The following is a 14,194-nucleotide window of genomic DNA, read 5'->3' as shown; positions in this document are numbered from 1 at the left end:
ACAGCTGTGATTTGACTTTATCAATGCTAGATACATGCTTGCAACACCCCCTAATATTGCTACTGTTAATTCTGAAAGGTACTTTTACATCTCATCGAGTGCATTACCTCTACCAATTTTAATTGTATTTCCATTTGACACTGCATAGTAAAAATATCTTGCCCCAGTTATATGCGTTAATTTGCTTTTATGCCTCATAAGTGTTTTTTATTATTAGAAATATAATGCTAATGTAGAGAACCGTGTGTTTTTTAGCATGTTTGGATTTGTAAATATATTTGTGTTCTTGGGCAAATACTGAAACAAATAACCTGTTGAAAAAATGGTAAGGTATGAAAATCTTTTCGTCTTCAAACTTTATATATTTAAATATAGACAATTTGATTACCTGTGCTATGGACCAGGCTCACTCTGTATTTCCCAGCGGATTAACTTTCCATATTCTATAGCAAATGGGAAGCCCTCTTGCATATCTGCTACATATTACAGGCCATACATCAGATTTAATCTTATTTTTAAAGAATTTGACTCATGAGCTTGAAATGCCTGCCCTGAATTCTCTCCATTAGCTCCCAGTGGAACAAGACTTAATTTGAGGTTGTGAGCATTAGGTGGAAGGCCTTTTGGAGGTGACACTGTTGGCCATCTATAAGAAACTGCCTTCAGAGAAAATGTCGGCAAGGTACCACAAAAAGACCACGTGTAGGAAACACAGGTTAAAACTTCCAGGTTAGTGAACACCATGCTAAGAAAAACAAGAGACTGAGAATGCATCTCTTCTGCTAAAAGTTCTGTAATATATTTTAAATAAATTAATGAGCTGTTCAAGTAAGCCTTTGAGAACCAACGCATCATGGCTGGTGTACAGGACATTTCTGATTGACACTTCTAGTTGAAGATTCCTCACCTTTTGAATATATCCCCGGCATCGGACTGAATCTGGAAACTTTTCAGCAGTACCTCGGCACCATCAAGCACTGACTCCATTCCACTCTGCAAATGACGTGCAGAGCCTGTATAAGTGCCACTGCTGCTCTGACATGAGTTCCTTTAATTCCCCCGCCACCAGATGTGGATCCAGAGCTCCCTTCGAGACGTTTAACTAAAAACAAAATCTTAAGTATGCAAGGAATGTCAACCGAAAGACAACATATCTTAAATCCTGTGGGGACTGTCGCAAACACATTTCTGTGACATATCCCCACCAAGTATTTCTGGGGTCAGGCCATGACTTAAACACCTGCAGGGACGCACGCTGGTGAACCCGAAGACCATCAGGGACTGCTAGACGAATCTTTACAGCGCCAAGCATAAAAATACTTTTCGCCTAAACCACTCCAAGTTGTGCCCGCCACAAGGGAGAACACAAACACTGCAATTCCTGTTTAGTCCTGACAGAGACCGGGAATATAACCAGCTTGAAGAGTTCGCTCAATCCTATGAGGGTGCTACAATGTCTTACAGGAGGCTTGTGGTCTTGATGCCTCCCCACAAACAGGCATTCTCTCACCCTCTGGACTGGCCACAGAGCAATCTATATCCTAGCCATGGTAGTGCATAGAGTGGTCGAAGTACTTGACCTCAAGCTCCCCACCTTGGAGGTTAAGACTGGTCTATTGAAAGACGTCCTTCAGCGGGGCAAACATCTTCTGAACCCCTTTTTCCACTCAATGAGGCGCTGACAAATACCTTGTCGTGGGATCGGGCCAAACCTTGCTCTGGTTCCCTAGTCAACTGACAAATTGCCAGGCACTATCGCCCTGTTCCAAGAATGTAAATGTAAATGTAGTATACTTGTAAAGCGCACAGCTGCCCCAGCAACGGGGCGTCCCGGCGCTGTATAACTCTGGGGAACCCGTCCTGGCTTTCACTGTGGGATGGTCCCTTGCTGGGAGTCCCCAAGGTGGAGCCAGGCATCCCCGGAATTGGTGGGGCCGTTGTGGAGATTAGGCAAGCTAATGCCCAGAGTTGCCGAGTGGAACCCATGATTAGAGTAAACACCGAAGCGAGAATTATCGCGTCCGCTGACCAAGGTCCACGACCCTGCCGCGTCGGGAATTGAACCCTGGTCCTAGGCTGACTTCTGCTCTCAGGCCTGCCGCCTCTAACCAGTGAGCCACACTACTCCACCAAGAGACGCTGCTTTTCTCTCACAGAACCCTTCCCCTGAAAGTCTAGTGGTGCAAGCCACCACTAGAAGGTCTAACCCCAACACCTTTACTATCACTCCCCTGACTGGGAACCTAAGCAGATGAAAATGTTTGGGAAACCAGTGTTTTTCTCTACCAGTCTGCCGCTTCAATCGTTTCACATCAGCTTCTTGTTGGGACCCTGTTTTCACTCCCTTTTGGACTTGGTGGCTCATGTCCTCTCTGGTGTGTCTGAAGATCTCCAGCCTGTACTTGCTCAAGTGACTCAAGACAGTTGTGATGCAGCAGGTTCACAATTCATTGTGCTTGGACAGCACTGATTTTCATTTGGCCGGCCGTAGGCGCCAGTGATGCCTTTCGCTGCTATGCATGGCGGCCATCTCAGGCGATGTCCAGTTCTCCCTGGTGTACTTGCACTTTGACATGACTCACCTGCTTGGGGATAAGGCTGATTCTGCTCTAGAGCATTTTAGAGCATTTTAAAGCGAGCCCGCTCTCTGGGCCTGTCTGCCCACCTCACCAGCTGTGACAGTTCCACTGCTCCTTTTGCAGATTTGGTAGGTGTGCCCCTTACTGCCAGGCTGTCCAGCTCAACAAGGAACCCAGCCGTTTTGCAGTCAAGGACATGGTGCACGTCATCCCCGCAGCCAAGGTCATCGAGCTGCTCAGTCCGCCGCTCTTCCTCCAGTCCCATCTGCCAAACCTCATTAGCGTGCCCTTACAAGAGCACAGCCACCCAGTGAGACAGAATCCACCTATTCTTCCCGTGTTGCCAGGCAATAACATCGGACTGGTGCATTCTGCAGATGGTTCACAAGGGAATTGCCTTACCCTTCCTCTCTTCCCTGCCCCACCTTCCACCATCCCCTTGAACTGCCATCTGTTCTTTTTGTGGCAGAGAATGCAAAATCTTTTGGCCAAAGTGGCAATCAATAGGGTGGACATGGGTTTTAGCCCCACCACTTTCTAGTGGCCAAGAAAGATAGAGTCCTACACCCTATTTTAAACATGCGCCTTCTCAACACCTTTCTCAGATAGGAGAAATTCAAAATGATCACCGTCTTCTTATCTGCCCATCTGGTGGCACTGGACCTGCAGGGCGCCTATTTCCATATACTGGTCCTGCCGGCCCACAGGCTCTACCTTTGGTTTGTAGTGGCACAGAAGCATTTTCAGCTTGCGGTGCTCCCATTACTCTCTAAAGTGCATCTCTCGTAGTCACACATGTGATGGCAGTGGTGGCAGCGCACCTTTGAAGGTCAGAGGGGCCAATCTTCCCTTACTTTGATGATTGACTGTTGAAGACAGGCTCAAGGCAGGCCGTCGTCAACTACCTCCAGACTACTGCAAAACTTCTGTCATCCATCGGTTCACTATCAGTGTGCCGAAGCCACACCTGTCTCCTTCTCAGATGTTCCCTTTCATCAAAGCCATTCTGGACATGGTTCTGATTTGTACCTTTGCCCTGAGAAATAGAGTCCTGGACAGTCAGTCTATGATCCCGATCTGTCAGTCTCGGTCCTGGATTTTAGTGAGGTAGATTCTGAGTCTACAGGGGCTGATGGCATCTTGATTGATGCTGGCTGAGCATGCACACATCCTGCATCATGCTGGTTGAGTATGTCTGGTGGCATATGTGGGCTCTACAATGGCTTCTGAAGTACCAGTGGCCCCAACATAAAGGGGACCTCTCGGACCATGTTCAGAATTCGGAGAAGACTGCGAAAGACCTGCAGTGGTGGTTGCTGGACCACCTTTTCATTCGGCAGCAAACCGCTCTCCCTCTATTGCAGCCAGAACAGACAGTAGTGACCGAAGTATAACTTCTGGGTTAGGGCAAACATCTGGAAGAGGTGGAGATCAGATGTCTCTGGTCTTGAGCGGAGTTTCTGCTCTTCATCAACCTTTTGAAGCTGGAGCTGAAAGTCTTCCTTCAGTCCCTCACGGTGAGGCTGGTTCTGGTGCTCACGGACAAGACCATAACCATGTGGTATTGCAACAAACAGGACGGGAGTTGCGGACTCCGTTCCAGGAGACTCTGCACCTCTGGAAATGGCTGGACCACCCAAAAAATATTCTTGTGTCAAACCGGTGGGCTCTTTGAAAACCAGGGTAGACAAACTCAGCTGCGGGAACCGAGTAAATCACAAGTGGCAATTACACCAGGAGGTGGCAAAAGGGAGAACATTGGCTCGATCTATTTGCCAGCAGAGAACTCCCAATGTCGGTGCTTCTGCGTGTTGGAGTTTCCAAGGCATCTCTCACACGTAGACACACTTTCCACATCAAATGGAACTCTGGACTCTTGTATGCATTTCATGCCCTGGGTTGTCAAGAAGAACAGGACCAACCAGGCCCAGGTCATCCTAGTGGCTCCAGATTGGGCACGGACACTATGGTATCCAGAACGCCTGGGCTTGAGCATATGTCCTCCAACTAGGCTGCCCCTCTGGGAGGACCTGCTGCCTCAGCAACAGGGCAGGGGTCTGCACCCAGACCTTTGCAGTTTCTGCTTTCATATATGGAGATTGAACTGCGAAAGCTGAACACTTTCGACAGTCCTCTGCAGGTATGTGATGTCATCTTGGCAGCCAGGCATCTCTCAACAAAAACTATAAATGCCTGTCATTGGGACAAATTTGAGGTTTGGTGCGGCACACGCAAGATTGACCCCCCTCCATGCCTAGTTAGCTAACTTTCTTTTGTTTGATTTGTCTGTTGCCCACAAGGGATTGCTTTGGGCACAGTTCAGGGTTATCTTTCATCCTTAGTATGCTTGCCTGATAAGACCTCATTGTTCAGTCACCAGCTGTGATGCGCTGTTTGAAAGGGCTACAACATATGTTTCCCCCTTCTTCCTTTGTATTGACCCAATGGGACCTTAATCTGGTCCTCACTTACTTGGTGTGTCCTCCCTGTGAGCTGCCTTACAGCAGTGCTTTTATGGTTCCTCACTATTAAGACACTAGTCCTCGTTGCCATTACCTCAGCAGACAATGATTGAGCTTCAGGCGCGTTTTGTAAATCCACCATACACCATCACCTTCCCAGACCAGCTGGTTCTGTTGACGCGAACATCATTTCTGCCTAACGTTGTGATGCCATTCCATATTGGTCAACCATTACCCTACCGGTGTTCTATGCTCTACCTCATCCTTCCAACGAAGAGGAGATACTCCATCACTTAGATCCAAAAAGAGCGCTCAGCATTTACATTGATTGCGCCAATGAACAACGGGTGGAAGATCAGATCTATGTGGGATTCCCTGGAAAGAGAAAAGGCAAGGAGGTGCAGAGGAGAACTATCTTTCTCTGTCTCATTCTCTGCATTAATGTCGGCTAAGCAGTGGCTGAAAAGCAGCCTCCAAAAGGACTGTGTGTTCATCCTTCCAGGGCCAGGCAGCTCTGTGGGCATCCCTCAATACTTGCAAGAAGCACTTTTGTCTGAACAGTCACGTTTGCAGAGAGGGGGATTTTGCCTGCTCGGTCCTGCAAGACTTTCTTGTTTGAGTCCATTCACAGACCTACCTCCTAATTGGTACTGCTTTGATATCTATTCAAAAGATAAGAAATCTGCAGCTGTAAGTTTCCATCAGACGAACACATTACCTACCTTTGGTAACGCATTCTCTGGTATAGGCTCTAGCCAGCTGCAGATTCCTTATAGACCCTTCCATTCTGCACATTCAGTGATAGGACTCTGTCCATGAGTAAGATCCTAAGCTTAGGCATCTGCACACTGGTCACAACCAATTTGCTCTTGGGTGTGGCGCCTATATAGGCCCTGCACATCATTTCCGGAATAGAACGTGCTGAGGTACTGCTGAAAAGTTTCTACAGACAGTCCTGGGTAATATTTAAAAGGTGGGGAATCTACTGCTAGATAGAATCTCTCCCAGAAAGAGGGTTACCGAAGGTAAGTAACTTGTTCATCTTGCAGCCCACTAGATTACCAGATTGTGACTTGTTAGTGACGTCTAGACCTAGATATACCATCTTATGTGATTAGGTGTTTATTTGGTTCCCTTTTCCATGTTTCCACTATGCTGACTGTGTTAAGTTAAAAAAAATAAAGATGTACTCAGAGCCCCAAACAGCATCTTTGAAATGGTCACAAATATGCTTGGCAGTGCACAAAACTTCTATTTTTTTCCCCTTAAACAAAGCTCCTACTCAAACGAGTTCATGAACAGTTATCCAGGTCTTAGTGAACTGTGTGCTTTGTTTACTTTTTCACTACATATATATACTTCCTAAAAATAAAAATCGAAAGCACTGTCAAAAGTTTTACGAAGGATGAATTCAAAACACCCATAGTTTCCTGAGAATGGAGAAAGATGATTAGTTTTGTTATTGAAACTGTCATTTTATTTTTTCTACTGTAAAGTTGTATTGTTTTAGGAAGCATTTATATTGTGTGTTTTAAAAATGTCCTATTTAAACTGCATTCTTTGTATGTTTACAAATGCAGAAGTAGGATCAAATCTCTTGAGACATCCATCGCCTGAACTTTCTCGACTAATATCTGCTCACAGCTCACTTTCCAAAGGAGAAAGGAACTTTCAGTGGCCAGTTCTTGCCTTTGTGATTCAGCACCATGATCTTGAAGGGCTTGAAATAGCAATGAAACAAGCATTACGAAAATCTGCCTGCAGAGTGTTCGCAATGGAGGTATTTACACTGTTTGTAATATTAAAACGGGGACATTTTGTTTTTTCCTACCAGCATTGTTTATTCTTATGACATGCATTCAGAATTTACTTTTGGGTTGCTTTATGTTGCATGTCAAACGTTAAAGGGTAAAACTTAGCTGGTCCGATATACTTAGAACTTTACCCACAAATTCAGCCAAATTGCAATAAAGCCAAACAATACCAGTTTGTTGAAACCTACTAACCAAAATCCAAGCTTTTCTTCTTCTATTTCTTGATTTAACGACACACCAATTCTCCAGTATTAGGGGTATCTTTCATAGATTCACATGCCTGAATCATTCCCCGTCGTCGGAGTGGGAGTCCCACGGTATATAAAAAAGCAATAAAATGCTATAAATACCATAGTAAATACCAATAAAAAACAAACCAGGAAGTAAAGTAGCCAAGCTACAGAAGAAAAACTTCCACATTAGTGACTATCCCTGTCATTTTGTGTAGCCCAAACTGCAGCCAATCAGGCGACAGCACCCACCAGAAGGTTCCCTCCAGAGGCTCAGGCTGTCAGATTTTTTACCGCACGTCGTGTGCAGGGAGTCTCCCTGAGCTCTGCTCAGTTTCTTTATATATATTATATATATCTATTAAATTTTGTGATATTTCTCACACGAAGTCTATTTGTTGACCCTGTGTCACTGGTGGAAGGCTGAGACCGTTTCCATGGATCATTTTGTCTGCCTGTTGCTGACATGGTTGGATAGAAGGGGATGTTCTTGTGATTATGGCTACCCCCCTTCTGATGTGGGAGGTTTTTTCGACTGAGTTTGCTTCAAAGGTAAGGGTCTTTGACCTGCTACGAGTCTGCCTCCCACATCTACGCCCACGAGATTTACTCTCAGGCGTTTAGACTCGTTTTGTGCATTTTTTCTTCTGAGGAGATGCCAGCTTGCTGACTAGAAGCTCTTGGTATTCTACGACGGCAATCTCTGCCGTCACTGGTGATCTACGGTGTCACAGGACTACAGGATCCTGTTGACAGAGCCCTCAGATGCACTGGTTGTAAGTCGCAGGAGGCTGCGCAGCCGACAAGGAGCTTCGCTGAACAACAGCCTTTTTACAGATTGCAATTTTGCCTCGTCAATGCTCGCCTCGACGACGAGTTTTACCGCGTCGACGACGAGCAACGTCGACTGTGAGTGGCAACGTCGACGGGAAGACAAGGGGGCTGCGTCGACGACGAGCCTCGTCGACGACGAGGGAGCTCCGTCGACGGCGAGCCGCGTTGACGGCGAGCCTCATCGACGGTGAGGGGTGTCCCTCGTTAACGCTGAACAGCTATCGTCGACGGCGAGATGCCTCGTCGACGTTGAAGAGCACTCGTCGACGGTGGGAAGCCCCGTCGACGGCGAAGGACCTCGTCGATGGCGAGATGCCTCGTCGACGTTGAAGGACACTCGTCGACGGTGGGAAGCCCCGTCGACGGCGAAGGACCTCGTCGACGGCGAGATGCCTCGTCGACGTTGAAGAACACTCGTCGACGGTGGGAAGCCCCGTCAACGGTGAGGGGCCTCGTCGACGGAGGGGTGCCTCGTCGAGGGAGCAGTGTGTCCCTCGTCGACGCTGAAGAGCAGTCATCGACGGTAAGAGTCTCGTCGGCGTTTGAGAGCCTGTTCATCTGACATAGTCAAGACAGTAATACTCCCATCATAAACTGCCACTGTTTAAACCCATTCAGATGAGTTGGACATATATCGAAAGATGCAGTGCACTTTCAGTCCGGAGATCGTGGGCTTGCACATACACTGGGACTACTGGTGTTTATAAATGCAGATGAGTACAAGTGCGTATTTGTTGGAATAAATATTGATGAGCACATGATCGCTTTGTGATCACAACAATAGGGTCAAGGAACCCAGAACATGCATAGCCTTTTACACAGACCATCTTGCTGGCAATCTCCGAAGTGTTGCTTCACTTTGGAAAAATTTACATGCATTCATGAGTCGCTGCTCTGCTCCCCAAGCAGTTCAGACAGTGACGGTTGGCTCAATAGCAGTGGGCCACTAACAGTGGCCCTTCTCACATGTGATCCATCGGCCATTGGCATTGGACCTGGCATCTCTAGGCTATCAACGGTGAGCCAATAAGCAGTGCAGTTGGGGGCCATTAACAGTGGGCACGTCGGCAGTTGCCACGCAGGCTTTAGGTCCGTACACAGCTGGCCCATTGACGACAGTTCTCTTAATCACTAGCAGGCTCGTCGACGACTTTCAAAGTTGACAAACTACTCGATTCAACAATCATCCTCAGTGATGGTGAGTTTTATGTGGAATGTTGACCAAGTTAAGGATCAGTTTTCGTTACCAGCAAACAGTACGTCTACGGAGGACTTGTAGACTGACAGCGTCAGCTGTCACCTCCACAGTGGTTTAAGTCTGCAACAGTTTCCTTTGCGGACACTGAGGGTCACGTTTTCTTGTTATCCTCTCTAATGCTCCACCCAGTCCATGGTCAGGTTAGTCGACGCTTGGTCCAGTTGGGCTTATTACAGTGTTACTTTACCCGACTTATTAGTCGTAGCCTCCTTTTAGCAAGTTACGGGATCTTGTATGATTCTTTATTCTTCTATCCTCCGGTGGATGTTGACGGATTTACCCTCCTCATGTTAAGAACGGCGCTAGTGACTCTCGGGCAATCTTTTAGCTCTCTGGACAGGTTCAATTTTAACATGGAGGCACAGAATGTGCGTATCCTTGAATACCCCTACACGGGAGCTTCTAAAATTTTTAACAAAAAGGATGGACAAAAGATAATTATCAACAAAACACCGTGCAGTATACATTACATCTCCAAGTTTTGCAGTATCGGGTGGCGGAGTTCAGGTTGGAGGAACCCTTAGTTCCTCGCCCACAAGTCCATACTGAGATAATGGCCATACCTTTTTATAGTTGTTACTTCTGGGCCATCATATTGACCAAACAATACCGCGCCTTCGATTCTCCACAGTACGGGGATCAAATCTTTCGGGGTACCCGAGGACAGTTTTCGCATTTTAATCCTAGAAGTTCCACCCAGTACCTGATATGCAACTGTATGATTCGACTCTAAATCGTATACAGGAAGTCATTTTTCCAGGACACTACGACTTACTTTAAAGCCCATCATGACTCCATTCCAGGTGTGATAAGGATGGCATATCTCTATGATTTCATTTGGTCACCACTACGATTTATATATGGAAAATTCTAATTGTAATGTCAAAAGAGCATCCTCTAGAATTTGGACAATTTCCTGTATGCTACGCCTTCATAGTGACCGCATTCGATTCATCTGCGCGAGTCATTTACAAATTGACTTATGGATACATCAGGGACCGTCGGAGTGGTTCTGAATCTAATAAGGAGTTAGTTTTTTTTTTCCTCTCAGATCCTCTTCAACCATGTTGTGATATCGAAGTAGTCGCAGGAATATCACGAAATGAGTACTTGTGAAACATAGTTTGATCTTATATGAAGATCAATTGAACGCCATGTTTTGGCGGTTTTTACTTTTGTCTGGTCAGACATGTAGCGCTTTTGTCTGGTCAGACATGTAGCGCTGGATTTTTGCTCATCTCTGCGCAAACATTTTTCAAAGGTTGTACCTCAAGAAGGTTTTTCAAATGTTACTGCCAGAGACCTAACAAGTGCACTCGACCTCCAGAGTGTCAAGATTTAGGTAACAATGCTTCCTCAGCACGGGACGTGGTTACTCTATACTCTAAGTTATATCACAGGCCTATCTTGTCAGGACTCTCGGTCCACTCCACGTGATTCTTATGTAGATTCTGGCAGCTGTTCTGTGTCTGCAATACATACGCATTCATCATTTCTGAGACAGGTTTCTTTACAGAGGATCACTCTTCTTAATAAGCAATCCAGTACACCCAAACTTCTCCAGTATTAGTGGGTGTCCTTCTGCACAGGATAACAATGCTACAGCAACTGCATAAACTTTGGTTTCACGTCTCTGATTCATTTGAAGATCTCATTACAATCCCTCCTCGATGCGAGAGGTTTCTCTTTCTTGGGTGAATCCAAGACAGACATTTATACACAAGGTGTGTTTTTTCCCTCAAACAGGTATCACATTGCACAAGCACCACGGACACACCCCTCAGGAATTCGGGAGCACTATTAGGGGCTGAAGATCTTCGGGAAATGAGCCCTCATATGAGGTTTGGCACGTCATCCTGCAAAGCAAAGAGACATCTTCCTTGCCCTCCAATTTTGTTACGCAATAATTTCGAGGAGACAACTGTATTGGCGCATAGACAATACACCTGGTGTACTCTATGTCACTAAACACAAAGGGCTTGATCAGCTTTGTTGCCTCAAGAAGCCGGTGATCTATGTGCATGAGCGATAGAACGCACACAACTTTCTGGCGATTCCACGTTCCTGGTACAAGACACAGTCTGGCAGGCACTCTCAGCAGGACGACAATTTCCACTCTCGAGTGAGTGTTTCCTCTACGGAATGTGGATTCAAATTTCGTCAGTAAGGTGCTTCCAAATCTGGTCTTTTCGCGACCAAGAAGAACAGCACATTCTGGTGCTTTTCAAGTTGGCATCACCACAAGAATTTACAGGGAAATGCGTTTCTTGTCCAACTGATCTCAATCTGATTCCATTTTCCACCGCTACCTTTGGGTCCCAGAGTTCTCCGAAAGTACAAACTGGAGTGATGTTGAGTGTCCCTCTTCACCCCTCATGGCTTCGCCAAGAATGATTTACTGGGTTTCCCTTTTTTCCAGTCGGAGTACGACTCAATTCGGAGGTGTCCACCTCCGGATCTATGTCTTTCAGAGCGGCCAGGTTTATCACTCGGAACAGCCATCTTTGAGGTCACTGGCCTGCCCCTGCTTACCTTTGGTTCGCCTATCTAAACATCCCTGCCGTTGGCAAGGGAGTGTTCGCCATAACAGGGACAAGATCTCCAACGCAAATGTTTTTGCGGTATCTGATATTGTTCAGTTAGAATTCATCCTCTTACTCTTAATAGAAAGAATCTTCCAGTTTGTTCTCATTTAGCTATCAAGTTCAGGATTGCCTCATGCCATTCTACTATTACCTTAACTGGCAGCGGCTCCAGATCCCGACAAGATGGGATCACATCTTTTTATTCCTCAAAAAATATGACTCAATCCTTCAAGAAAAATTCAGATTGTTTTTTCTCCATCAGTTCGTCCATTACCTTCGAGACATCTCAGTGTGGTAATAGGGCAGTTCATGTGATATCCTTTCAACTTTTCCTCAGTGATGATCTACGATGACTTAGAAAGGTGTCATTTTCTTTTTCTTGGCTTTAACAGTCCTCTATTAGAGTCAGTTGGGTTCAGATCTTTCGATTCTTTAGCCTTTTCATACAGTTCTCTATAACTCTATGGTGGTTTGAGTTACTCGGGAGTTCATACTTAACTCGCCTCCGGAATTTCTTTCGGATCGAGCCTGTAAATTCGACTGCATCTTTACCTCCACCACTATCAACAAACTGGTTGTTTCCAGATACTTGATAATAGAAGAGGTTTCAAATGTTCTGTTTACAAGGGATAGTTCGGTTTTTCGCTGATCTGATCAATTTATTACTAAGGTACGATTGGTTACAACCCAACAGGGTCTGGGCGAACAGTTGCATTATTGATCTTTTGCTCCGATCGATATTTTGCCATGCACAAGTCGAACAGCCTTGCTAGCTGCTCCTAGTACACACTCTACCAGGCCAATGTCTTCCTCAACTGCTCTGTTTGATGGAGTTCTTCTCCAGCATCTCGGCAGAGCGACAACCTAAGTTAGCAGCTTTGTTTTCTCCAATCACTACTGTTTGTGGCAGCCAGTAAGACCAATGTTTCCATGTGTCCAGCAGTTCTATGTATTCTTTTCAGCTAAGGTGAGCCTCTGTTCCCACCTCCTTTTTTCCTGCAGTCAGACGCTTCTGCTTCCGTTTTCAGAGTGCACATTCTTCACTAGTTGCATTTTATCATGTTCCAGGCTATGTTAAGACATTTTATATATATATATATATATAATTCATATAATGTGCACAGTTTGGCAAGCTGGGTTACTATGGCGTCTGCCTAGCAAGGATATTTACTGCTATCTACTCTGATTCAGGCATGTGAATCTATGAAAGACACCCCTAATACTGGAGAAGAACAATAGTTACTTACCTGTAATCTGTGGTTCTCCAGTATTGGTGTCTTTCATAGATTCACATGCAACCCGCCCACCTCCCCTTCAGAGGCTCTTAGCATACCTTGGTTTACTATCACTCCGTGCGACAAAATCTGACAGCCTGAGCCTCTGGAGGGAACCTTCTGGTGGGTGCTGTCGCCTGATTGGCTGCAGTTTGGGCTACACAAAATGACAGGGATAGTCACTAATGTGGAAGTTTTTCTTCTGTAGCTTGGCTACTTTACTTCCTGGTTTGTTTTTTATTGGTATTTACTATGGTATTTATAGCATTTTATTGCTTTTTTATATACCGTGGGACTCCCACTCCGACGACGGGGAATGATTCAGGCATGTGAATCTATGAAAGACACCAATACTGGAGAACCACAGATTACAGGTAAGTAACTATTGTTCATCTTACAGGTTCAACATATACCTTTTGCCTTCACCCTCTGAGACAGATTTAATATACTCTCAAAAAATAAGAGAGTCTCCCAGAAACCAGAAAGGACCGGGTATCAATAGTATAAACAAAGAGAATTCCTTTCTGTGTTGTTGTACTTCTAGTTAGTGACCAAAGGGCCTACACACAAGTTATTATACGCTTTGTATTCAAATGTGACACTGATAATTATTGCTACACAACACTAGATTTAATTTTGTCTCTCAGATTTTATTTACTTAAAATATTTTTTTCTTATTTGTTAAAAACATAAATTGGTCATACATTCATTATATATCGTGATCATTATCATGTGCTCTGGTACATAATATCATAATCTAACTAACAATTCCAATTTACGATTACTGTCACAGAATCACTGATGCTTATACTTTGATTAAAATTTAACATGAATCACAAATCAATTGATGAACATAATACATAAAATCAGTTGATAAACATATTGCATAAATGTAAAAACAAAAAGTCCTTTGTCGACGCGTTTCGGTGCTTTTGTAGTGTTGTAACACCTTCCTCAGCACAGACGAATTAAAAACGAGTATTTTCTTCTTTCTAAAAAATGAATGCATGTGATTAATTATATTAACTGGAGAGATAATCTAGTTAAGCAAGTTGTGTACTTATTTGATATTGTGTCATTGATTAAAGATTAAATCATATCTGAAAGAGACACGTTAGTATTAGATTCCTTACCTTAGAATATCCCCAGGCGTCAGAC

General features: G+C 44.9%; 1 protein-coding gene across 5 annotated transcripts in view; it reads left to right on the top strand.

The window, feature by feature from the left end:
• The window catches only part of MYCBP2 (MYC binding protein 2), a 1,909,483-nt gene that overhangs the window by 1,398,132 nt on the left and 497,157 nt on the right, over positions 1–14,194 (top strand). For all 5 annotated transcript variants that reach the window (XM_078657470.1, XM_078657469.1, XM_078657471.1 and 2 more), the window contains one exon: positions 6,622–6,821. In XM_078657470.1, coding sequence (XP_078513596.1) covers positions 6,622–6,821 — 200 coding nt within the window. The remainder of the gene's footprint in view (positions 1–6,621; positions 6,822–14,194) is intronic.

The sequence above is a fragment of the Lissotriton helveticus genome, chromosome 8 (assembly GCF_964261635.1).
Source record: "Lissotriton helveticus chromosome 8, aLisHel1.1, whole genome shotgun sequence".
Classification (NCBI taxonomy): Eukaryota; Metazoa; Chordata; class Amphibia; order Caudata; family Salamandridae; genus Lissotriton; species Lissotriton helveticus.
Note: the sequence above shows the minus strand (reverse complement) of the source record. Positions and strands in the feature narration are given on the sequence as shown.